Here is a 25,809-nt window from a genome sequence, read left to right as displayed (position 1 = left end):
GACTGCCTTCCACCGGCTGGCTGCGCTCCTTTCCGTTCCTCTTTCCGTGCGCGTCCTCGTCTTTGGCGTTGTTGTCGTGGTTGCCTCCGTCCCCGCTCCTGCATGCAAACACGCGCATATGTATGCGTGCAACGCTTGTTCAACTACAGTCGCGACTCCTATTCTATCGTCTGCTACATTCGGCGTACCTATTGGTTCATTGTTCGCTGTTCCGACTTCCACTTCCACCGCGATACTCGACACATTTGACCTGCTGCTGCTGTTGTTCCTTAGTTTATCCTCGAGCTCGACCCTGCTCTCGGCCGACGTCGACGTCCGCGACGAAGACGCCGGCCGCGAACAGATCGACGGCGAGAAGCCTGCGACGTTAGAATGAACTTCACCTTTTTCTACGTCCTGCAATAAATGCGGTAAACATAATACACACTTAATCTATACACACGATATTTGTTATTCGTTTATATATACAAGGTGCTTCAGAAATAGGTAGCCAAATTTTGGTATCGTATTCTACTCTTTCCAAAGGTCAACAAAAATCGTATAATATAAATATGGGTCAGGGAATTCTTTCTTCTCGAGAAATACAATCTGTCTGATAGTTAAATAATATTAAAAATACTGAACTGCTACATGTGACGAAATTTGGAATATGTCGATGCGGAACGTCTATTGTTGCAGAAGGAAATCATTTTCAGTAATTTCTTAAAGTAAGTTTTATATTTTTATTAATGAAATATTCTATCATAAACAAAAAATATTTATATTTCGGAAGGGAAAAGTTTTTGAACCTATGTTTATATGACATTTTTTCATCCTTAAAAAGGATAAAATAAGAAGATCAAAGTTTGGCCATCTATTTCTAAAATACTTTGCATATATTACCGACTAAACCACCTATTTACTACGATAGTTGTCAGGCAGTTGTCAATGTTCACAATGACGTAATTGAAACTTTTTGGTTTTAGTATAGAGTTGTTAATATAGTGAAAGTTGTTGTTTGCACTTTCTACGAGTTGAGTTTTGTAAATGAGCCCTCAAAATTTACTACGAGGACGTTTGTGTCGCTATAGCATGTTACACGTTTGCTTCGATGGTGGTATATTTTTATGCAGTTGTGTTATTGCAATAAAAGTGTGAGGTTTATTAAAGTTCCAGGAAAAATGTGATAAAGTTATAGATTCTTTCTGTTTTTCTAATACTAACAACTTCAACTTTTGAATTTATTGATAAAATAGTTTGCATGACATGTGTTTTTTTGAACAATAACGATATAATTTTAAATAAGTTTTGTTTACGGCGTAAATTTCACATCAAGAATATTATAACTCGGAGTGGCAATAATTCTAAAAGTAGATGTTGTAGTAGTGTATTATTAAACTAAGCGAGAGTATTTTCTTTTTGTATAAGGTTGCCAAGATTTCAAATCAATGAATTCATCTATATATTTCTGATAATTGTTTGAATGATATTATAAATGATTGTTTACAATTCGATATTTCGAGAATTGTATTTGTCATTCGTTTACGTCAAATGACATTTCTTTATAGTTGTCATAAGACGAGAAACTACTGAATTTAAAATACATGTATAGAAAATTTAAAGATGTCAAAATATATAGAATACGTCTCACATAGTTTGCATATATATAAAGTATCCAAAGCAAAATACTCGTGATGGGTATTTAGTAAGCAAAATAAATTTTTACTTAGATTCTATTTACCCAATTCAATTCATAAAGGTATTAACTTGCATAAATATCCGCAGCCCAGTTATTGTAATATTATATAAACAAGTAAAAAAAGTAATTTTCTAATTCGTTACGAATTAATGTATACATTTCGTACTTACTACATACACATACATACTACGTACTTAATGTAAAGATTATTGCCGAAATTTTAATTAAGGAATCGAATGTAATGTCTCATAATCGTTTTATAATTTTATTCTACTGTGAGAATTTCCATTTTTCATAGATGTGGTTAAGTGTACAAATGTGTGCGTTGATGTTGGTTGTTCTTACATAGTATCGTATAACCTAGAGTATCGAGTGTATTGCAAACGGTATACTGCAGACTGCTCTGAATAATCCGGGATGAAGTAGTTTCCTAATTGTGAATATCAATGTATTCCGTTAGAAATTATTCTATAGAGATATATAATCATATGTATTAGGTTGTCCGAAAAGTTTCTTTCGTTTCATAAGGTGATAATAGATGAAAAAAAATTTCCATTTTCGTTTCGGTATGATCCATTCCGTTCTATTTCTATTATTATGTTCGTGCATAATTTAATAAACTAATATAAAACAAGCTAATATAAAACAGAGCTACATTTAGCTGTCTGAACATTCCAACTTATTGTTAAGTATTGTCAAGTACTTTGTCTGTGTGAGTTGAGTATATTAGTAACTGCTATATCAAATCCTGTCATAAGCCTTAGACAAATTGAAAGTTTTCATAGCGTGTCACGTTCAACAACAATTTTATCAGTGGGCTAGTTAAAGAACGTACCAAGTTCCTAATATTTTTCCTTACGTTCTATTTTCGGATGAAGCTAATTTTAATAATAGAGGACACGTGAATCGTCACGTCTCATCTAACTATCATTATTAGTTACACAAATTGATCATCATTGGTATAAACAAATATCTTATCTAGAACAATGATCTTTTTATATGGGATTGATAAATGATTATGTGATCAAGCAATACTTCTTTAATGATCATTTAACAGCTAAACGTTACAATAGATTTCTTTAAGGTGAAGTACCATTCCACCTAGATGAAATTGGCCTGCACACAATGTAACATCTATGGTTTCAGGAGGATGCTTTTCTCCTGCACACAGTACCCACCAATATTCGTAGAACACTAAATAACTATTTTGAAACGGTTGGTTTGGCAAATGTGAAAATGTAGAATTTCTACCGCGTTCACCAGATTTCACTCTTTTACATTTCCTCATGTGGGGCTATGTAAAAAATAATTTTTGTCAAGTTGAGCCAACAACACCTGCAGATATGAAACGTAGGATTGGTCATACGTGTTAGAATCTATCGACTACTACACTGGATAGAGTAGAGGAATCCTTGAAAAAACAGACAAAAAGCTTTTGTACATTGAGAAAAATGGCCGTGAGTTCGAACATCTATTACGATAGAATCCATATCAATGAGACACTCACATACAAACAAAATCGACTCTTTTTAGAGCCAATATTACGTGCACAAAGTCCGATCGTGTAGCCGCCTCGTGATTGTGTATCTAGTTTACTATCAACCGTAAGATGGATATTATTTTAAATAAATAAATAAATAAGTAAATGAATAAATAAGATAAGGAAATAAATTTCTATCCTTAAAATGTGTAAAAATAGTTTCCAATTACATACTTATGTCAGGTATTATGATATATTCGTTTATGCTAACTACTTTTTTCTGCTTAAACCAAGATATTTTAAACTTATACTTTGAACCTAATAAATATCAAGGACAATCTTCATGTAGGAAGTGAATTGCAATATTAAAATTTAGTTATCTTCTTCTATCAAGATAAAAAGGAAAGGAGTGAATATATGTAGAAACAATAATCCAAGAACATTTTATGTACTCATATACAATGGATATTACAATCTGATTTTAATATGAGTCTAATTTATTCTGTCCGTGATAGCTATACGCTCTTTCTTTACAAGAAACTAAACTGAACAATATATGTATAATCTGAACTCTCCTGCATAGTGATTTTTCAACAAATAATATTAGTAAATTGGCAAATTACAAGTTATAAGCTCCACTTTTATAATTTTATAATTTTAAGTCAAATAGAACAATTAAATGATTTGTAATTTGTAAAATTTACACATGTTTTATCATCAAGCTTATTATTGTCATATAAGAAGATTTGTTAATATCAATAACCTGTATCTTATGATTTGTAATCTTATGATTTGTGCATTTGTTCAATTAATTCAATTATGTAAAATGGCCAAAACTACAAAATAGTATAATACAAGTTTGCATACAATTCAGAGAAACTAAAATATAAACAAAAAAGATAATACAACTTCTAAGGATTATTTAATTTGCCTAAAACGTGACAGAGCTTTTGAGACATTTTATATGATACTGAAGGATAAACTCTTTTTAATCATGTAGAGACTACATATCCGGAGTAACATCGTAATATGAGAAGTGAAAAACAAGCATAAAGGAATAAGTATTAAGTATATGTGTACGTACTTATATACTTGTGTGTATTCGCACTATACAAATGGACGTAAAGAAAATAAACGTGTACTGTAACAGCAATTTAATCAAGACACTAAGCATATGCAAATACATATGTATATTAATCGGGAAACTGACGAAGTTTTTAAAGTATGAAATCGTATAACAGATTTATATTAATTTCATATAATAAACTTCAGAATCCTTAATATAATTTTTAAAATATCTATACAATTGTATAAAACAATATTGCGCATTTTAAGATGTCAATTATAATAAGTACGTTATATACATACTACTACTATATTTCATTAAATTTTATTACATAATTATTAACTAAAAATATTTTCATTGCTTTTTAAATATTTGTTGTTTATAATCCAGCAATGTCAATTATTATTATAAGATATTATTACTACAGTATTGAAAAAAACAATTTTCTTTAAATTTTACAAAATTTGTATTAAAATAAACTCGGTTGCAGATTATTTGTCAATAATTTAATTTCGTAACAAAATTTCAGTTCAATGGATACAGAACAAAAGTAAATGCTAATTTATTATTTTAATATTTAAAGTCGAAGGTCTAGAACAAATACGTTCTTTTTTTAATATTGCTTTACATGTCTGCTAACGTTTCTATACTTTCTACTTTCTCCTAGAATTTCTCTCGCAGTAAGTAAAGTATCATCCGAGGTACAGAGCAACTGTACTACATATAATCTTCTAGATTTTCTATTACAATAATAGCGTATGATAGTTACTTCATATTTTTTATTTTTTCTATGGTATATACAATGAGTAAGTCCATGAGCATTTGAAAACTTTTGAAAAAGATACAAGAAACCTTAAATATTATATTTTAAATAGCATATTACTCTTAAATATCATACCATAAGGTGTAAGGAACCTTGGGAAATGTATAAAACTTTAAGGATCTTGTTACATAATTTTTTAATAAATTTTTATAAAAGATATCCCGAGTATTTAAAATAATGCTACAAATTCATTTGCGCGTATAAACAACTTTTTTAGTAATCGCTGTATATAGCAATCGTACTAAATGTTCCGTATAATTTTTCAGTCATTTGCGAAATAAAAAAAAATGCTCAGCTAGAACTGTCTACATTACGTGTCCAATATATGACGATAATGAAGGAAATAGTATATTACATAGTTCAGAGTTCATAGTGAAATTAAAATTTAATATTTAAAACAAGGCTAAGACCGTGCACGTACTAGCGACAAAACAGTCGCTTCAACAGCTAACATCCGAGAACACCCGATTTCCATTTCTTTACCTGAGTTTCCTCGCTGATCAGTCTTACGTGTAGCTAAACTTCCAATATTCCTTAATCTCTTACACAATCTTTGAAAAATTCGGTTCGAAGCATGTGTGCGATTTGGAAACCGTTCAACGGAATTTTGTTGCATTTTGCCATAGATGAAGATCGTATCCACCTACTTTTCAAAAGAAAACTTCATTGTAACACTCGCGATGATATTTGATTCAGCAGTCGAATAATACTGATTACCAATATTCTACACAGCATCATAAGTTGTCACGTTTACATTCACATAGTAAGTCATGTATTATAATTATTAGAACGTAAAGGTTGCAGAAAGTCTATCTGTTTATATAAAAGGAAGGATTAATGAAATATAACAAGCTATAAGAGATGAATCTACAATCCTGAGGTAGAAATAAAAATCTTCACGAACTTCCATGACTTTAAATGACCTTTATTATAGTTTGTCTCAAAGCTAGCTATCACGTAGTGATAAAAATATTTATTGCAACATCTAGGTTGAAAAAATACAAATAATCTTGAAATTTCCTCAACGCGATTACTTATACAAAAAATGCTTGCAACATATTATGCTCCAACGAGCAAATATTGCTACATGAAAAATATTGTTACCAATAGAAGAAATATTCAAGATGAACAAAGTTATTAGGCCACCCTGTATACGCCGTTGTTAGAAAAAGAAGAAATTGAGCATAAAGATACATATAACTACTAAAACTATAGTATATTAGGTGGTAATGACAAAATCCGCGATCACTGAGTTGCCAACCCAATATATACAATCTGATATATATGTTTATTTCTTAGACAAATTTCTTCTAAATTTGAAATTTAATATTTTATGCCATTATTTATATATTGTACCACTGATGCTATGGTATGTTTTTGTATATTTCTTCTACTATTAGCACTATTATGAATCAGAAGTTTAGACATTGTTCCTTCTTAAAATTATAGATTTTATACATGTAACAATCCTTTTATCTTTAATACGAGGATCGCCCAAAAAATACTATCCCTTTACGTATAGAAGCCATATAAAACAATGGAATGTACTTAGAGACGCTCACTTAGTTTCATCCATGTATTGACATAAGTCATACAAAATTTTGTGTTTAAATATTTAATATTGTCGCTGTATCACACGTTTAAAACGACGATGCGAATTGAAAATCCCGCCGATGACACTTTTACGCTCTTCGACCGCTGAAAAGATTCTTCCAAAAGTAAAAAGTAACCACAGAATTACAGCAGTTAATTCGCGGTAGCACGAATTCAGTAGGGACAGAGAAACTGTACGCGATCGTAAGCATTCAAGCCGTTCGTCTCTCACTACAGAGTTCGATAACGTGTTTTTTGCAAAACTTAAAGATTTGTTTGATTGATAATTGTTTATAAGAAACATGATTTAAAGAACTGCGTAAGACGATATTTATGAGAACTGGCGGCGGAAACGTATGACGAAGTTATACAAAAACTCGTATAACGATTCGAGATGTATTCAATTAAAGCTAAAGATTGCATTGAAAAATAACTTAGTAAATAACTAGTATAACTAACCTCTTATGTAATAAAATTGAAATTTCTTTTAAATGGTGTTACGGTTATTTCTAAACTTCTTAGAAATGTTATGCTCTGTTTTTATATCGTTGTAATCATTTTTGTATTTCTCAATATGCTTGTTACATTTAAATATTATTTTATTTCAAGGATAATTTTAAGAAAATATAAAACACCGTAGTAAACAGTAAAATTATCCTTAAAATAAATAATCTATAATAATTTTTGTGTTATTATCTAGAAAATAATATTTGCGTTTTAGCATTAGAAAAATCTTTACTCACCCCAAAAAGATATTTATGCCTTTGATTAACAGCTTGGTAGGAAACTAGAACACATTTTTGTAAAACTCTTTTTAGCCGCGTAGTTGATGATATATACTAAACATATATCAGATACACTTTCTCAATCTTCGAAACTGTATGCCGTATACAAAATTCACTTATTATAATATTTATTTAAAAGTGAAAACTTAAAAAATAAGGAAGATTCTGGCACTTCACAACCACCCTCGATAGCGAAACTTAATCAATAACTCTACATTACTGCTACCATGTGGCAAAGTATAGAAGCTTCGTAGTACTGCAATAAAAACATACATATTTTTAAACCGGAAATTAGTCCCTAAAAAGGAATTCTTAAAACTGTTTTATATGTAAAAATCTTTAAATAATATATATGATGCAAGCAACATGCCTTCATCTTTTACTTTAATCATAAAATGAAATTCAACTAAAGTCATTTACTTAACTTTCGATTCTCTTCATTTACTTTATTTAGATTTTTTCACAGATAGTTCAATTTCTTATTTGTTAAATTTTTTCTTATATTTATAATTTTCGTGCATTAAATTTTTCTCGATACTGTATTTGTATCGATAATCTATTTCGAAAGTGTCTTATAAATATAAAAATCTAAACAATCTGATAATTAATTGTAATTTATCAGAAATATATTGGTCATTAATTTCCAACATAAACAAGAAAACAATATTTATGCTACTAATCAAAACAGACTATAGTTCACTACGTATATAAACTTTCATAAATTAGTGAAATTTATGTAAAATAATAAAAAGTACAAGATAAAAAAAATAACTTTTGTCTGATAAGTGTTTCGATGTTTAACAAACAAAAAATTTACATAAACAATTATGTAAAGAGTATAATACTCAACAAAATTACTCAAATATAAAAATCGATTTATTTATATTATAAGATCATTTATTATTGAAATTATATATTTTTTCAAAAATCTTTTTCATTAATACATTATCGATTTCTACTAGATCGATATTGGATACAGATGATAACAAATATCAATGTTAACGAGTATCGATAAGTTATCGATGACTTTCAAATTATCCATAAAACAAATAAAAATTTCAGTTCTATAAGTATGTTTTAATACTACATTTAATATTTTCTATTAACTGCAATACATTTAAAATGAACTATTTTAAACTTATAGCAATTTTTGTCTTTTGCATTTGTAAATAACATTGACGATAACGTGTATTCGCGCACAGTTAAAATGTATACCTCGAATACTTCTCACTTCTTTCAAATATAAAATTATCCTATTAATGATATTATTATTAACAACATTTTTATACTCATCATCCAGTAATATACATAAAATACAATACTTTATGTTAATTTACAAATTAAAATTGAAGAATGTGTTACGACCTCGCGTAATTATTCTAATTTAGACAATCTGTGTATTTCTAACATCAAGGAGTAAGTAATTCACGCGGTACAATATAGAGAAATGGATAAATGTTGATTTTAATTTTTTAAAATTGTCTCAGGACAACTATGATATATATACATATATATAGGTGATAATAAAATATATTAATAAAATATAATAGTGAAATATATAGATAAAATATACAATTAGGATTTTCCTGCTTAAGAGTGTATCTGTATGCGTCAAAATACCAATGAAATTGCGGTCACCAAGAAGTTTCATAAGAACAAGGAACTACAGCAAAACCAGTTAATATGCCCCAGTTGCCACAAAGAAATGCATACCGTTATGTGCGAAGATTATACTGATGTTAGTATTAAATGTTTGTGAAATATTTATGAAAAATGTCTATCGAAAAATATTATAGCTGCAAAGAACGTTTTGCAGCGATAGCAATACAAGTATAAAACCTCGTTCTAAGTTTCACGAATTCTATTTTCATAGAAACAGAATGTCAAGTACCATTTCTAGGCTTATCTTATATTTTCTATTCTTAGTGTAACAAATATTTATCTAAAGATAATTATTTAGAAATTATTAATAAAAATGATTTATAATATATAAATTGTGTTAGATAAAAATTTATCAAATAGGTGTATGTATGTATTTTGCAGACAATTATTGAATCGTCACGACACAAAAATAGAAAGCTCATAGTTGCGATCTCTTTTTATATATTTCATATTTTTTATAAGAAATGATATTACGTATTTTACAAAACCTTAAATATCTCTTTGCTGATCTTATTTCAGATAAGTGCATGGCTCGTAATTATTAACTAATAGCTAAGAGAAAATATTCAATGACCGTCAGTATTAGCTCAATGTTGAAGTCCATCATACACGCACTGTTGCACACTTTCTATTACATCCGACGTAACCATGCAGGAGTAACTCATTCTAATACAATCGTTGCTTACTTTACGCGAGACTTTCATATTCCTTGAATTTCAGTCTTACAGCCCTTTTTGTTGCTCGCACTTCAAAATATTGATTTTCTTTATTTAAGGATATCTTATATATATTTTGTAATTCATTTCAATTAAAGAATACCATCTATACTTTCGAATTATTTTTTCAAGTAGAACAACGTACCGTCAATCATCCACTTATGCTCAGTTAGGAATTAGTCAAGTTCACGCATATTTGACAATATTTTTCAAACTCGATTTTGTCAGAAATGAAATCTTAATTTTCGTCTTATTTCGATACGTAGACTCTTCCTCGTCCCACTTCTACCATTATTTCATTTATATTATTTCAATTATATATTTCAATTTTTTATAACACAGGATATTTAAGCTTTTATTTTAAATCTCTTGTTATATGTACGGAGCAATTATTAGATTAATTTTATTAGTTTATTGCGAAGATATTAGGATCCATCGTTATCCATAATAGAAATCCATCGTTGATGACTCTTCTTCGGTAATGTTTAATCCTTTTGCATTTGAGATATTTCTTACACAAAAGGCATTGAGCGCGTTTATCGATTCTACTTAGCATGGTACGAGTTTCACAAAATGTAATCAACTGTAGATTAATAAACGTAATAATATACAATACTATTGTAATTGGAACAATTAAGAAATAACTTTTTACCATGTAACCATGTAACCATGTTTCAAATTAATTTAATAATAATACTGAAGTGCATGCAAGCAAAGAAAGGATAATAATAATATATGTATATTTAAAAATAGAAGTTTTTACGGCACATGTATCTCGTAAAAGATGTACTTACTTTCCACCATATGAGAGAAAATAAGACCGAATTGTTTTGACCCACTAAGGACCAATATTGCATTCACGGAACATCTCATTTACAATCTATTTTTAGATTATTTACATTATCGATTTTGTGCTTTAACGTTGTGATTATGAAAAGAAAACTAAAGAATTTGTTTAACATTTTTTTTCAATCAATATTCCTTTTTACACCACTCTTCTACAATTTCAGAAAATGTTCAAACATTAAAATATTTATAACATCATCATACCAGTTTTTTCCAAATTATAAAATCCTTCTTTTTGTAATTTTGATTTGCTTACCGGACTTCTCTATATTTTCTCTGTATGTATTATTGTGATATATCTTTTTTATCTTAATAAAACTATAAATTATTTTATTTGTACCTCTCAATAATGTTGCGCTTAAGGATGAATTAATCCTTGACGAGATAAATGTGTCTGTCACGTGATTCTTTTTACCAGATATTAGAAAATGAATGGGAATAAAGTTCATTCGTTATCAATTATGCATTGCTAAAATTTAACGAATAAGTATATGTAAGCAAACAAGCTGGTTTAAAAAATTAAAAATACATAGCTTAAAAAAATTTAGCCATTTAATGTCGTTCTAGTCTGAAATAAAAAAATTTATGTATCATAAAAATGACATTCTCTATATTTCTTATAAAATAAAACGTCTGGGAATGTTTTATCGTCATCGAAGTAAACGAAAATCGGTATTTGTGAGAATACTTAGTGGGGGAAAGCAATCTGGCTGCCATTCTCCTACCGCAGAAATTTATTATTCAAGAAAGCATAATTTACAATGAAACAACGGAAATGACACGTTAATATACTTTGCTCAATCCATTTCATTAAATTTCTGATTTTCATCAAGGCAATACATTTTTATGAGAATCGTCGATTTAAAATTATTATCTACAAAAGAGAATATCATTAATACGTGTAATAGTGGAGGATGAAGTCAATTATTGCGTTGTTCGTGACAACGTATGAAAGTGATATATAAGTCTTATAAATCCTGTTAATTACTGTGTATCTACGATGCGTAAGAAGTGTATTCAATAAACGTTTACGCATAATTATTCAATACTAAATTAATTCCTCTTTACACTTAGCTAACATCTGTAGCATAGTAATCATTTTACGTTGAATCTGGTTAGGGCATGTATATCTAAAATTAGCTTCTATTTTTATAAAACTAATGTACGTATAATGTACACTTGTACATAACATGTTACATAACATCTACATTGAAATATTACCAAATAGGAGAAAAGTTTATTAAGTGAAAACATTTATAACAAATTTATTGCCACGCCAAATATAAATGCCAAATATCAATAAGTGATCTTAAATATCACGCTATATCTAAATCCTCTTTTTACAGCTTTCGTACATAGTCAGTCTTTTAACTCCGGTTCATACATTAAAATTACTCGAATATATCATTATCGTCACACCAAACGAACGACACTCTACGTTCACGTTATAAAACAATACAGTACTTACACGATCTTTATCGCAAATTACATCGATCCCATTCCCAGCACTGGTTGCCGGTATTTTCGAAATAGTAGCTGACATGTTCGAACTTATTTCCCTTTGTTGATAATCGTAACATCGACCACTGACTTGAACGTACACATGCGACGATGATATTCCCGCGACTGTGACCCCGAAATGAATCAACCTGATGACTTTGTTTGAAATTCTCAATGTCACAGAAAATTTCACTTCTACCCCGCGGGCATGTACGACTAACTTGCAGAAAATACGCGGCCGGTCGGCAAACGTGTACGTTAATCGTTTATGTACACTGGGTGTATTACGGAATGTATTCAGATAGAAAGGAGTTACTTTTCTCCAGTATCGCGTAACAAGAAAGTCGCGATGCTGATTTTTCAGAACGAAGATTCGTACGTTCGCGGGCAAACCGATCGATCGTAACCGAACCGTTCAACACCGTATAAAAACCCGAACGACGAAAACCCGAAACGAAATCCGTACGAAAACCTGGTGAATATTACTCGATCGAATAAATAGTACTTAAAGAGAGGAATTCACGTGCATACACTGGATTACAAAATGATGTTAGTTTGACGGCGTACTAAAGCGGAATACCTACCGGCACAGCAGTGAGTTTGCTAGACCGATCATACAAGCTGATCTCCCTCCATCGTTTCACAACTGGTCGTACGGAGATACCGGTACAGAGAGCCACATTTTACTCGGCTCAAATTTTATTTACACCCTTTAAGGATGCGATGGTTAGAAATTCACCGCAGCATATTGTTTATTAAATTAAGAAGTTAGTTACCATAGAAAATTTTTGTGTATATACTGTTTGTGTTATATAAAACATTTTGAAATTGTATTGGGGTTAGATTACAATGAGACACGATTGTCGTGATTAAATTGATCATATTTGAAAGCAATCTGAAACTTTGGCGGCAGTATATTCACGCACGTCATTTAATTTAATGCTATAAGCATATGTATATTTTGACGCAAAGAAACTATTTGAATATTTATTGTATATTTCATACGTCTGAAGCTTAGATTGAAATATATAGGGTTCTATCACTGACACATATAAATCGCTCATATTTTTTTTATCCTGTCCTGTTCTATGTACTTGTCTGCGTCGATCTAAGACATCTGTGTTGAGTTTAAATTCCGAGAATCAGCAAATTACTTTGTAACATCAAGTTTTTGGTCTTCCAAATACCGTTTTACGACACGGGCAATGTGCTTTGGGTTATTATCTGCCACATTACGATTTGTATTTATTAGATAAAACACTTCTACCAAAATAAACATTAAATTTCTAAGGAATTGTTACTACTACATCGGTTAAAATTAAAAAATATAAAAAATGACCTAGATATCTACCTGGACCCACATAAGACGGTGTGTATATACATGTACATATTATATTTGAAATCTTAGATCTGTCCTGCTTTCTCTTACAATTATTTCCGGTACATTAATGTGTTCCTGCCTAATTGTAAGTGTTAATAAGATGTTATTCATTCATGAAACAAAGTGAATATCTTACAACCATTCTACATTTTTTTACTCTCAAACTACGTAGATACACCTAACACTTCAATAATATATTTATAACAACTTCAAAATAATATAACTTAATTTAACTTTCAATTACATATATCTTCACTATGAATTACAAGAAATAGACATCTTTTATTTTAGCACAATATATTTCCAGTTAATATATAAAATTTTTAAGTGAGTATAATACTATTAATATTTTCGAAGTACATACTATATGTATATATTGTAATAAAAATATATGTATTTTACATTTGTTGTCATTTATTTAATCTAAATAATGTAAATAACTTATAATACAAATATATTATATATAATTGTTACAACAGTTTAACTAATTAAAACATCAATGTTTCGAAAACAATAGTCAATTATTACAGTAATTCAAATATTCCCGCTTGCGGTATCGATCAAGAGGGAAGTACAACATATATATATATATATATATACGTATATAAATATGTATATATACCGTGCAATGCAACGAAAGTGTTGCTTTTGCAATATACATTATATTTAACTACATAGATTTGAGGAATTTCAGCAAAGCCATTTGATTTGAAAAAAACTTTTAAAAAGCTTAATATAAAAAGTGTTATAAGAATTAATTACTAGACAAGAGTATAAACTTTTAACTATTGTAGATAACCTGTTGTTACCCAAACGTAATCAAAGCATAAGAATTTTATTGTAAATGAGTGATTCTGCATAAATTGCACTATTGTACAAAACGTTAATAAGAGCACCTTGAAGAAAGGAAGAAACTTCGTTTTCATATAAAGCTTATTTTGATTTTAAAAGTTAACTAAAAAGTAAAAAGCAATAATCAATTGAAAATGTTTAAATTTTTGGTACATCTAAATGTCTATTTTGTAAATAGTGGTATTATTGAATAGAAATATGTAATACTAATATCTTTTTTAGATAACCTTAAGCATTGGGATTTATGCTGGTATATATATAAGTCAAAACTATGAGGTATGTTTTAAAATTGTCATTTCTCAATATACTTTAACTTAATATAATTTAATGTATCTTTCTCCATCATATAGTAAAACTCATATTTAATAAATATAAATGTTGATTTATTACAGATACCTCGTATAGATGAGCCTAAGAAGATAATAGAACGAATAAAGGAAATTACAGATGAATATAAAAAAAAATAATTAATGATTTATCTAATAATACTATTACGTTTGTGGAATAAGTTTTAATCCAGTTTATTGTACATATACGTTTATATATATAAACATGTAACACAATTTGATTTGGTTTGATTTTAATAAAACATTTTATGTAATGAGTGAATTTATAATTCACATATAAAATAAAATGTATCTAAATTTACAGCAATTATTTACTTTAAATGTACATATTACATCTTTAAATAATTATATCTTACGTCATACATATATAAATCCACCACTAGAATATTCTAACCGTGCTTGTGGTTCTACAAATGCTAACCAATCGGATGCATGTGTTGGAAGTAATCCCATCGATTGACATTTGTATAATGCTAACGCAATATTTACCAATTGTCCCAGAAAGTACACAAACTTCTGTCCAAAAGCATGAGTTCCTTCTATTACTTTAAATGCTAAAAACAATTATTTTTATGATGAGCATAACTGCTTGTAACAATTTATTTTAATTTACTTGATTACATTTATTTTAATTAAATTATGGTTGCTCTATATGAAGCATTTAAACGTGTAGAATATTTCAGTTCTATATAGATATTTTTGTTTAGGCACTTCAGATTAATTTTTGTTAAAATTAATAGGTTTAGCATGTATTATATATATTTGAATGTATATGATACTAATTTTTTATTTATTATAAAATATATGTATGTAAACATAACTTGATATACTTACTTTGTTGAAGAGTAAATAATGCTTTCACTGGTCTAATTATTAACATACCAACCATCATAATAGGAAATATTGATATGGAATTACCCGCCATGTACATTATAAATAAATTCATCGGAACTTGTTTAAGAGGACCTAGGGCTAAATCCCATGATTTCTTAATTATCAAGTGATTGGAATCAGATTCTCTAATTGAATCGACAGCATGAAATAAAGCAACAGCAGGTGTATAACCTGGTGGTGAAGCAATATCCACATTTTTTTCTTGTTTATTCCTGAAAACCCATGTTTATTTATGAAAAACCCATATTCAGTCACATCATTCTGTTCAAAAATTAATTCTCTGACAAATACAAAACATATCTACATTAATGTAAAATAGACAATAAATATATATAATGAAAATCATCATTGTCATAGTTTAACATTCATTTTGATTAATATCTATAATAAATATTCTAATGCTTGAATTGTTTAATAAGACGATATTAGTACAATGAGAGTGTACTAAATAAAGTACTGTATTCTAACCTCTACATTTTTAAATCATTTAATTATCTAAAACTATTGGAAAAACCACAATTTTCATCAACATATTTATTTTTTACAGTTTAATTTACGAGATTATATAGATCATATAGATGTATATAAGTTAAAAAATGATTTCAGGAAGTGATCATATTAAAACAAACTACATTGTACATTGAAAATATAACTTGAATGATAAAGTTACCAACTTGTGAGCGAAATCCAAAGCCCATTTAGATCGTTTTATATTTTGCTTAGCTGCTGTCATTATTATTACATATGTCTACACTTATTATATTATGTATTATTATAATTTGTCTGCTCGTTGCTACAATAATATAAACGTACAGTAGATTTACACTATACAATGACAGTATACGACATCAATCAAATGCTAAGTTCGTCAAAAATCAATTCTAATCGATTGTGAAATTTCAATATGTATAAAATTTAGTAATTAAAATTCAGCATTATAAGAAAGAGACACGTATTACTGAAATGTAATAAATAAAACGATATTAGAATTATGGCATTAAAATTTGACATACTTATCACAATGAAATAATTTGAAAAAAGATTAAAATCGTAATCATATTTATTTTAACATCTCACGAAAAGTTATTAACATTAAGTAATTGTTATGTAATAAATAAAAATTATGTTTAAATGACATTAAATGATGAAATAATAATTTTAATTATTTCCGTCTTAAATACCAGAAATGAGCAGAACATTTTATATACAGAAATAATATTGATAGAGATATGAAATTAAATTTTAATTATGTATATATTTTGATTATTTCTTTTTATTTCTAAAGGAGCAAATTAAAAATTAAATATAAGAAAAATGATAATATATAGTACAACTTTTACATTTTATTTCTTTTGTTAAATTTGCTTCTACATAGATATTGATTAAGAAAATTTGATAGTTCAACTGCAATTGATAATATTGTACTTCATGTTTCTTTTACTTACTTAATATTTTATTTTAAGATGGAAAAATGTAAAAGTACTATAAATTCAAGAAATCAGCTTTTGGGTTTAGTCCATGAAGATGAAAATGCTTACAGCAAAAGCTTCGTAAGATTGTGTTTTATTAGTAAATTATAACTATTTTTTAGGCAAATATTTTATTCGATATAGGCTTAGAAGCATGAATGTAAAATTGATAAAATACAGATTCGAGATTAAAAAATGTTTTCACAGTCAATTATTTTTTACGTGGTAAATTTATAAAACATTAGTGCGTTATTTTAAAAATAAAATAACAGAATATTGTTTTACTAAATGTTTATGTACATATGTATCTTATGATTTGTTATTTATAGAAAACCTCAACATCTAGCATTAAAGAATGTTTTACAGAATATTCTTTAGAAGATAAAGTTGAAGCTTTGAGAAATATATTTGTTCACAATGAAAGGCATACACAAAAGTTACCACCGATCATGAGCAATATACATAATTCGAAACGAATAATTGATGTAAGACTGAAATCTACTATAACAAAATCTTTTTTATCATAATTTATGTTTATTATAATTTATTATATATAATTATATAATTTCCAGAATTAAGTTTTTAATATTTGTAACTTCTTCTTATAAATAAAGTTTGATTAATTAATAATAGTAAAAAGCATCGTTGTGTAGTAAATATAAAAGTAATGTTTAATGTATTTTACAAATAATTCAAGGTGAAAGAATGTTTACAACCAGATGAAGAGACATCATTTCAAACAATTATTTCTGAATTAAGAAATACTGTTATGAACAGTTATTGGAATAAAGAAGTTGGTAAAACACGTTACCAAATTTCAAATCTACCAGTGGGTATGAAACCACTGGAAGTAACTTTTGGAAAAAAGCTTAAGTCTGGTATAAAATATCACCAATTAGTACATTTATAATAAAAAAATATAACTGCAATATAATACATACAATTTCGATTATTTGCCAATTTTTGTAATTGAATAAAGTTTATGAAATATTTTCACAAAATATTTTTTACTAATTAGGAGAAACTATGGGTGAACTTCTTAAACAAGACATAATAGAAAGTGATATTCCAGAACGGAATATTTTTGAAATGTATAAAAAAAGTCATAACAGTTATTTACCTGCAGAACAAGTTAAAAGACAGTATGAAATAATGAAATCTGTCAAATGGCAATTATTAACTTACATACTACATAACTTTAAATTAAATTTTCAGATATAAGAAACCATTTGATCAAAATTCATGTTTTGGAAAATTATGGAATGCTAATACCAAAGGTGAACGACTAAAAAGACTCTTAACATGGATTATTGCAGATCCAGATCATTCACATTCTCGTATTGGTGAAGTAAAGTAAGAGTAATAGCTTCATTAGTTACAATGGTAGGAATAAATATCATTGTAATTAGATATAGTAAAGCTATTAATTATGTTATTACTGGAAAATCATATTATAATTATGATAAGAAAAAGTAGAAGAAACGAAATTTTTATTTAAGACAAAAGTAATATAAATTATGACTAACATCTTTATGTTAAATGAAAGAAACATCACGTTAATAATAATAGTTCTTCATTTTTAATGTTCCAATTATTTGAATGTTTTAGAGATATCATGAATATAATAGATGATAAAGTATATGAAAAAAAAGGAATATCTGAAATGTTAAATATTTTAAGTGATTGTCCTATAAATAATGAAGTGGTAGTGCAACAGGGCTATTTACAATATATAAATAGTTTACGTCTGAAATTGAAGAAGCATGTTCCAGAAATTCCATTTTTAGATATTTATGAAGATTTATTATCCCTTGATAAAGTATTACATTAATCTTATTTCATTTTGCTATCTGTATAAAACTTGAAGACAAGTTAATTAAAGTGATTTTATATATGTTCATAGGATTATACAAACATTTTATCAGAAGATAAAGTCTTTTCTATCTTAGCTAAATATAAAATATATATAAATAAGACATTTCTAACACCTATATTAGATCTTCTTCAAATACGTAAGGAAGAGAATGTAAAGTATGAAGAGTTATTAAATCTCTTAAACTGGAAATATGACTTTCCTACATTACCAAAGATAGAAAGTAATGTATTTTTTAGAATTCTTAATTCTTCCGTTTATTTGTTTCATAAATTTTAATTTTTACATGGTATATACATAAATAATATGTTAAAATACACATATTAGAATACTTTTTTAATAACATATCATTTTTCTAAATTATAATATTTAACATTAGTGTCTAATATTGCATCATTTTTTCAGAGATTCCTTCAGAATGTCAACATTACAGTACTACATACAATACTACAATAGGAAATATAGAAAGCATAGATATTACAAGTTAGTATGTTCTTTATATATTTTAGATGAAATAAAAATATATAATAAATAAATAATAATAAATATATATAAAGATAGACAAAATTTCATTTTTGAAAAACATAAAAATAACATTCTTCAGAAAGATGTATTTTTATTTTTGCCTTCTTCAATAAATTGTTATATTAATTCTTTAAGTTAAAAAATATGTATTTCAAATGTAGATAAAATAATATTAAAAATATTATAAACATTAAATCATCATGTCAACAATATCTCATTATTTTTACAGATATTCCAGCAGCAGGAATTTCTTATGTAGATTTGGATAGATGTACTGCTTACAGTCTTATACTTCCAAATATTTTTACAAAACATGGTCTTATCCCAACAGATCTATCTAGAGTATGTTTGAAAATAATTTATATAGTATTTGAAAAAATTTTAATTTTATAATATAAATGTACATGTCTTGTTAATTATATTTCAAATAATAGCTTCGAAATAAGGAAGAAATAAAAAATATTTTTGAAACTATTGGAATCCGATTCCCCAATAACACCTTCGATTTGCTTTGGAAAAAAGGACAAGAAAAAAGCTATACAGATAATGTATCCATAGAAATTTTTGGAAGTTTGCTTGATCAATATGATGATTTAATTGATGATAGAAATAATTAAAATCTATAATTTAATACTGGAATTTAATAAAATATATACGTATATAACTATATTATACGAAATTACAAAGTATTTTTTATAGCATGTCTACATAAACATATATTTAGCTAAATTACGTTTAAATATTTTTTAATATCAGTTACGCAAATAATTATTTCAGTAATATTTTATAAATCTTAGTAATAAAAAGTTTACTATAATCTACATAAAATGTATAAATATTTTATATGTATATATATATATTACATATTATTATACAATTACCTTAGAAATTGGTATTCAATCCAGCAAGTAATATTTACATAAAAATTTCTATTAAAATTAATATATATACACATGTAAATCATTCTTATCAAATATTAATATTGTGGTTTCAAAAACTTTGGTTTTTTTGGTGATAGTTCATAATCCTTATGTTTTTTTAATAATTTTTCATATTTATGTTCAGTCTTTGTCAGTTTCCTATAATTTTTCCAATTTTTTGCCAATTGCTCATCTGAAATATCTACTTCTTGTTTTTCTTCCATCTCCGTATGTTCATCATCTCGTTCCTCTTCCATGAATTTTTCTATTTCAGGATTCATTCCTTGAAAACTTACTCTGCCATCGATTAACTTCTCACAGAAGATATAACTAGGTTCAATGATAAATCTTTCTCTTAAATAAAAAGTAAACAGATAATTTTAATCTTTTTATGAAATACATATTCGTTTTATTCAAAATAGATTGTGATTATAGATGTACATATTGCTTTATTTTGTCATGTAAAAATTACGTTTATTATAATAATTGTTAATTGTTACTGTGCAGTTACTAAGTGATATAAATATTTTATTTTACACATTAATTGACAAATTATAATTAAAAAAATAATGAGATATCCAAATACTTATGTGTTAAGTTTAAACTTGTTAAAATATTCGTTTAAGAATTGCAAAAACTTACGAATCTTTCTTCATACGTTTCGTCAGTTCATTCCCAAAATATTCTTCACCTTCTTCATGAAATTGCTGTTTCTCTACTTTTTCTTTCGTTCGTTTCATAAACTAATAAATAAATAATATTCATTAAAATATAAAATTTTATACACAATTTTATACAATTTTGTTAACTTACTTTCATTTCTAAAATACTTTTTGATAATTTTGCTTTGTTAACACTCATTTTTGTTTTTCCTTTTTAAATTAAATATACAAAATATAAAATACAATTGTTATTTTTGTAGTTCAGATTATATTTCAATGAAAATATGTGTAATAATGTATTATGATTAAAAACTCCAGTATAGCACGTGGTTATTGTTACAATGCATAAAAAACGCGGAGCCGTATTTTGGATATGGTGGTACCATCTACCTGGTAAATCAATAACTAACAAGAAATGAAATTTTTAACTGGTAGATGACGCCATTAAAGTTTTAATTTAATTCCTGAATAGTTTAAAAACTCGCCTTGCGGATTAAGAAATTTTATTTCTTAATTTCGTTTCAAAGAGATTAGTTCTACCGTTTTACTGCTAGGTGGTTGTAGTGTTTCATGATCCGCTAACTGAATGATTTTTTAAATTTTCTTCTAATTTTGAAACTAGGAAAACTGTTTAAATAAAACTAATTTCACTTAATTCTTTAGGTTGCAAAATTTCATTTATGTACTCATAAGCTGAAAAATTTTACCTAGAAGCCGGAAAATTTGGTTTTGATTCTACTTACCTGAGCCAGCGTGCACTATATATTTCAAATATATTTACATTTGAATCTTTTTATGAAATTATTTGAAATTGAAAACAAAAAAAAAAATGTCAACAATTTTAAAAATTTTACTGTGCTTCTACATATAAATAGTCAATATTAAGTATTTATTACTTTTAGTCTAATAACTTTAGAATAACAAATAGATAATGTAATAAACAATTGAAACAAATCATAATCTTTTATAGTCATGTATTGGATTATTTACTAACGAATTGAAATTACTTCTCATGATTTTTATTTACAGATATTAAAACTTTACATAATTTTTATATTATATTGAATTATTAAATATTCATTAACTAATGTTGCTAATTCATTACTCTTTCTTCTTTGAATTCTTCACTTCTTTGTATTTAGCTAAAATACAAAAAAATAATAATTACATCTTAACATAACATTTGAATGTGAATTATTGAATGTCTGGTGTTAAAAGGAAATGTTTATTTAATCAGGTAAAGGAAATATTTATAAAAGTAAATAAGGATGACAATAGACAGAATACCTATGTGATTATACATCTACTTAATCAGAGATTTTGATTTCTTTGAATTTTGTACTTTTATGGGAGAAGTTTCTTTTACTGTTATTAATTCATGAGAATTTGAATCTCCTTTATTGTGATGAAATGAGACGTAATGAGCTTCTGATAAATTATCTCCTTCAGATCTTCCAAAGACTAAGACAAAAATTTTTGTAAAAAATCAATTTTAACATTAAAAAATGCAATATTTTACCGTTATGAAAAATCTATTATTACTAAGTATCTTTAATATAAATTTCATGTTCCTCTAAATTTTTGTAATATTCAATTTTGGAGATTATATTCATCTAAAGTTAAATATGTCATAGAATACATTGTACTGTACAATGGCAAACTATATTAACATTATTATTGCGTAAGGTACAGGAGGAATGATGCAATAAAATAATTTTGTTGTTGCATCCTACCTCCACTTTTTCAGTTGTATTGGTTGATACAGTTGTATCGCTCGTTTCTTTTTTAAAAAGTCGAGCTACCATACGAAAATATTCTGATTCAAGCACACTTTTCAGTAATGGAAATTCATTTACTGAAATTTCCTTTTTGTTACTATCCCCTGGTTTCACTGAAATTTTTAATGCAGCATTGAAATTTATACTATACTTTTGTATTATAAGCACATAATGTATTACATAAGGTACATTTACAACACATTTTTTTATATCCATTTCTGTATTTTTTTTACAAACGAATAAATTTGTTAACAATTTGTTAACAAGACTTTAATATAAAAAGTGTCCTAAATTCAATTTTAAAATAGAAACATCATTTTAGTATTAATAATAAACAGTATTATGTGTGAAAGAGTTCATATTGCTTGCCATTTGTATGATTAATACATAAAATAAATAAATAAATTTAAGATCATATTAACAGTTGTGTAGAGCAATAAAAGTATAAAGTAATATACATACCACCATAAATGAAATTGTAACTAATATTTCCATAGTGTTCTACTGTGTTTAATGCTTGTTTTGCTTCCTTGGGGAAACAAATACATCCAACAATACTAGCACCTGTAGTTGTATAAAACAGTCTTTTTAATATGCCTCCTCTGAGACTGAATATTAATCCTGATAAACCACCAATACCAACAGCTCCTATTCGTGGCATAATATTGGCTTCATCTTGGAGGTAATCAACTGCAACTGAAATAATATTACATTTTATTAATACTAATAGATTTGCATGCCATAGCACGTTCCAATTATATGAAAGTATTTCTAAATTTTATACTACACATAAATGCATACATTTAAGATTTTCAAAGGTACTTGAAACATCATGGGAAACCCTGTCTAATGTAACTTTTATCTCCCTCACTGTTTGACGTACTTTTCTAATATTTTCTTCCACAATAGAAGGATATTCTATGCTATAAAAAATTAATCATAATGGATTGATTATCTTCATAATGTAGTACAATGTTTTCTTATAGATTTTACTTCTTAAAAAATTTTTTAAAATAATGGATCTATATTTTAGATAAATCACATTTTCATAAAAGTCCTTTAAGAAACAGGGATAAAAATAATGTTATCAATATGAAATTACTTGCGCTTTACCATGGCATCTGCTTAGAATACCCATCATCGATAGAATAAATGGGTAATTCTGATGGTTTTATTAATTTCTTTCCTTGTGTTTCATTACTACATGGTGTAGTATCTTCAGGAGAAGTTGGAGGTTTCATTGCTGGTACTGCAGCACATAGCCCACACGGCATCAAGAATTTCTTGAACAACTTCATGTAAATATATATTTGATTTCTGTTTTCCATATTAGTAATAATATTTAAATTACTTTTGAGAAACTGTTTGCATTTATTAGAAATAAACAATGTTTAATAGTAATTAAGAAGCTATATTAAAAATTTCCTTACATTCTAGTATTTATTTAATTTAACAAATGTAACGGAAAATATAAAGTAAAATGAAATGAAAGAGAAATCATAAAATTAAAATAAACGATAGCGAAAACGTCATGTTTATAATTACCATTATTCGATACATTTTAAAATGCGATTTAATGATAATTTTCTTAAGAACACGTAATTCCTTATAAACTATGTTAGAATGTTTGAAATAATTTATAAAGATATCCGAGCATTATCAAAATTATGAACGAATTATAATTTGGCACTGTAGAAAATTAGTTCTACAGGCCAAAGACGAAGGATGCGACATCTAAGGTTACTTTCAGAAGACGCAAAATTATGAAATATTTAAAAAAAAACAAAAATGATGAAAACACATGTACATATTGTTAAATATTTACCCTGTTCAAATTTTATTACCATCGAATAATGTAATTAAAATTTATTTAAGTAATGAAACTCCTTTTTTACTGAAAAAATAAATATTTAAAATATTCATTACTAATATTGCTCTTAGTAAAATAAGATAAATAAATATTATCAATTTTTAATATTTATATTTAAACTTAAGTAAAATAAATGCAAAAATATTAATTTTAAATATTCTATAGATATTTTAAAAGTACAATATGTATACAGTATGTATAAGGTGTATGTGTATATACTTACCAAATTTATATTCGACTTTAACCAAAATTTATGCAAAAACGACGTAGGACTTAATCACTAAAATCAAAAATCTTTGTACATTTTGTACTTACATTACTTTACACAAAATTGACATGATGTTTCAAGGCTTTGTTTATGCTGTCAATTGTAAATATTCGTAACAGTTTAAAAAAAAGAAAATCGGAATGTTGTATAAATTTTATTTTTTTCTGTGTTATATGTTGTTGTATATAATACAAACTACAATGAGTTTAGAATTTTTTCTTCCTTAAAAATTAAGTATTTTGTAATTCGTTAATTGATACTTCAATAGTCATAATAAATTGCATTATAGGAATTATTATTTAAATACATACTTTTATGCCAGTTCTTCCAAATTCTACTAACACACGTGGTTGATAATCATCGCATCGATGAATTGGTTCTCTGCAAGTTATATCTCTGCCAAATATATTTCCAATAGTAGATTCTAAAAATCTGTGTACGTAGTTGTGCATAACGATTCCAAAAGATAATGTATAATTTCACTACTTAATTTTTTAATTTTTACGTTTCGTACAAAATCGGAAGTATTTAATGAGTCATTTTTATATGTTTGTGTATATGAATTTCTGTTGTTTTCACATATATTGCCAATTTGTTTGAAAAAACATGAGCACAGCTTTTTTTCTTTGTTACTGAATAAAATATTTTGTTACGTATTTAAATTTTACATGAATATTTGAGTAGGAAAAATATTCTTTTTATTTTTTAATTTTATTAGAAATTTTATAAAATAAATATTACTGAAAAAAAGTTTGTATAATTTTTTTATTTTTACATATATCATACTAATTTAATTTGAAAACATGAAATCTTCTAAAAGT

General features: G+C 26.8%; 5 protein-coding genes and 1 long non-coding RNA gene across 8 annotated transcripts in view; 2 read left to right on the top strand and 4 right to left on the bottom strand.

Annotated features, from left to right (window-relative positions):
* LOC100747240 (long-chain fatty acid transport protein 4) overlaps positions 1-12,724 on the bottom strand; it is a 30,287-nt gene extending 17,563 nt beyond the window's left edge. Inside the window, exons 1-3 of the mRNA XM_012382659.3 lie at positions 12,118-12,724; positions 189-396; positions 7-98 (exon numbers count right to left, since the gene is read on the bottom strand). Of these exons, the coding sequence (XP_012238082.1) occupies positions 7-98; positions 189-396; positions 12,118-12,192 (375 nt within the window). The 5' untranslated portion in view covers positions 12,193-12,724. The remainder of the gene's footprint in view (positions 1-6; positions 99-188; positions 397-12,117) is intronic.
* Positions 12,725-13,945: 1,221 nt separating this feature from the next.
* On the top strand, positions 13,946-14,983 carry LOC100747124. Its single transcript, XR_001102096.3, has 2 exons — positions 13,946-14,658; positions 14,775-14,983. It is a non-coding gene; the product is annotated as an uncharacterized LOC100747124 (long non-coding RNA).
* Positions 14,879-16,509, bottom strand: LOC100740091 (ER membrane protein complex subunit 4). Its single transcript, XM_003487438.4, has 3 exons — positions 16,298-16,509; positions 15,564-15,835; positions 14,879-15,283 (listed from the first exon to the last, which is right to left on the bottom strand). Exons 1-3 carry the CDS (start codon positions 16,354-16,356, stop codon positions 15,087-15,089), a joined length of 528 nt encoding a protein of 175 aa, XP_003487486.1. The 5' UTR covers positions 16,357-16,509; the 3' UTR covers positions 14,879-15,086.
* A 460-nt stretch (positions 16,510-16,969) lies between these two features.
* On the top strand, positions 16,970-20,160 carry LOC100746884 (EF-hand domain-containing family member B). Of its 2 annotated transcripts, none has more exons than XM_012382589.3 (10): positions 16,970-17,173; positions 17,422-17,577; positions 17,790-17,970; positions 18,111-18,234; positions 18,308-18,445; positions 18,701-18,911; positions 18,996-19,188; positions 19,371-19,448; positions 19,720-19,832; positions 19,925-20,160. In XM_012382589.3, the coding sequence occupies exons 1-10, from the start codon at positions 17,087-17,089 to the stop codon at positions 20,105-20,107; spliced, it is 1,464 nt and encodes a 487-aa protein (XP_012238012.1). In that variant the 5' UTR covers positions 16,970-17,086; the 3' UTR covers positions 20,108-20,160. The 2 variants fall into 2 exon arrangements, with proteins under 2 accessions (XP_012238012.1, XP_012238013.1); XM_012382590.3 differs by having other exon boundaries at positions 17,009-17,214.
* A 242-nt stretch (positions 20,161-20,402) lies between these two features.
* LOC100744127 (M-phase phosphoprotein 6) lies at positions 20,403-21,447 on the bottom strand. Its single transcript, XM_003487557.4, has 3 exons — positions 21,224-21,447; positions 21,053-21,153; positions 20,403-20,764 (listed from the first exon to the last, which is right to left on the bottom strand). Exons 1-3 carry the CDS (start codon positions 21,269-21,271, stop codon positions 20,467-20,469), a joined length of 447 nt encoding a protein of 148 aa, XP_003487605.1. The 5' UTR covers positions 21,272-21,447; the 3' UTR covers positions 20,403-20,466.
* Positions 21,448-22,075: 628 nt separating this feature from the next.
* LOC100742778 (MICOS complex subunit MIC27) lies at positions 22,076-24,602 on the bottom strand. 2 transcript variants are annotated; one of them, XM_003487546.4, is made up of 6 exons: positions 24,396-24,602; positions 23,964-24,142; positions 23,652-23,773; positions 23,313-23,546; positions 22,806-22,963; positions 22,076-22,214 (listed from the first exon to the last, which is right to left on the bottom strand). In XM_003487546.4, exons 1-6 carry the CDS (start codon positions 24,408-24,410, stop codon positions 22,197-22,199), a joined length of 726 nt encoding a protein of 241 aa, XP_003487594.1. In that variant the 5' UTR covers positions 24,411-24,602; the 3' UTR covers positions 22,076-22,196. The 2 variants fall into 2 exon arrangements, with proteins under 2 accessions (XP_003487594.1, XP_033175341.1); XM_033319450.1 differs by having other exon boundaries at positions 23,964-24,167; positions 24,396-24,588.
* Positions 24,603-25,809: the final 1,207 nt, after the last annotated feature.

This window comes from Bombus impatiens, unplaced genomic scaffold (genome assembly GCF_000188095.3).
Source record: "Bombus impatiens unplaced genomic scaffold, BIMP_2.2 scf_0155, whole genome shotgun sequence".
Lineage (NCBI taxonomy): Eukaryota > Metazoa > Arthropoda > Insecta > Hymenoptera > Apidae > Bombus > Bombus impatiens.
This window is presented reverse-complemented; position numbering and strand designations above follow the sequence as displayed.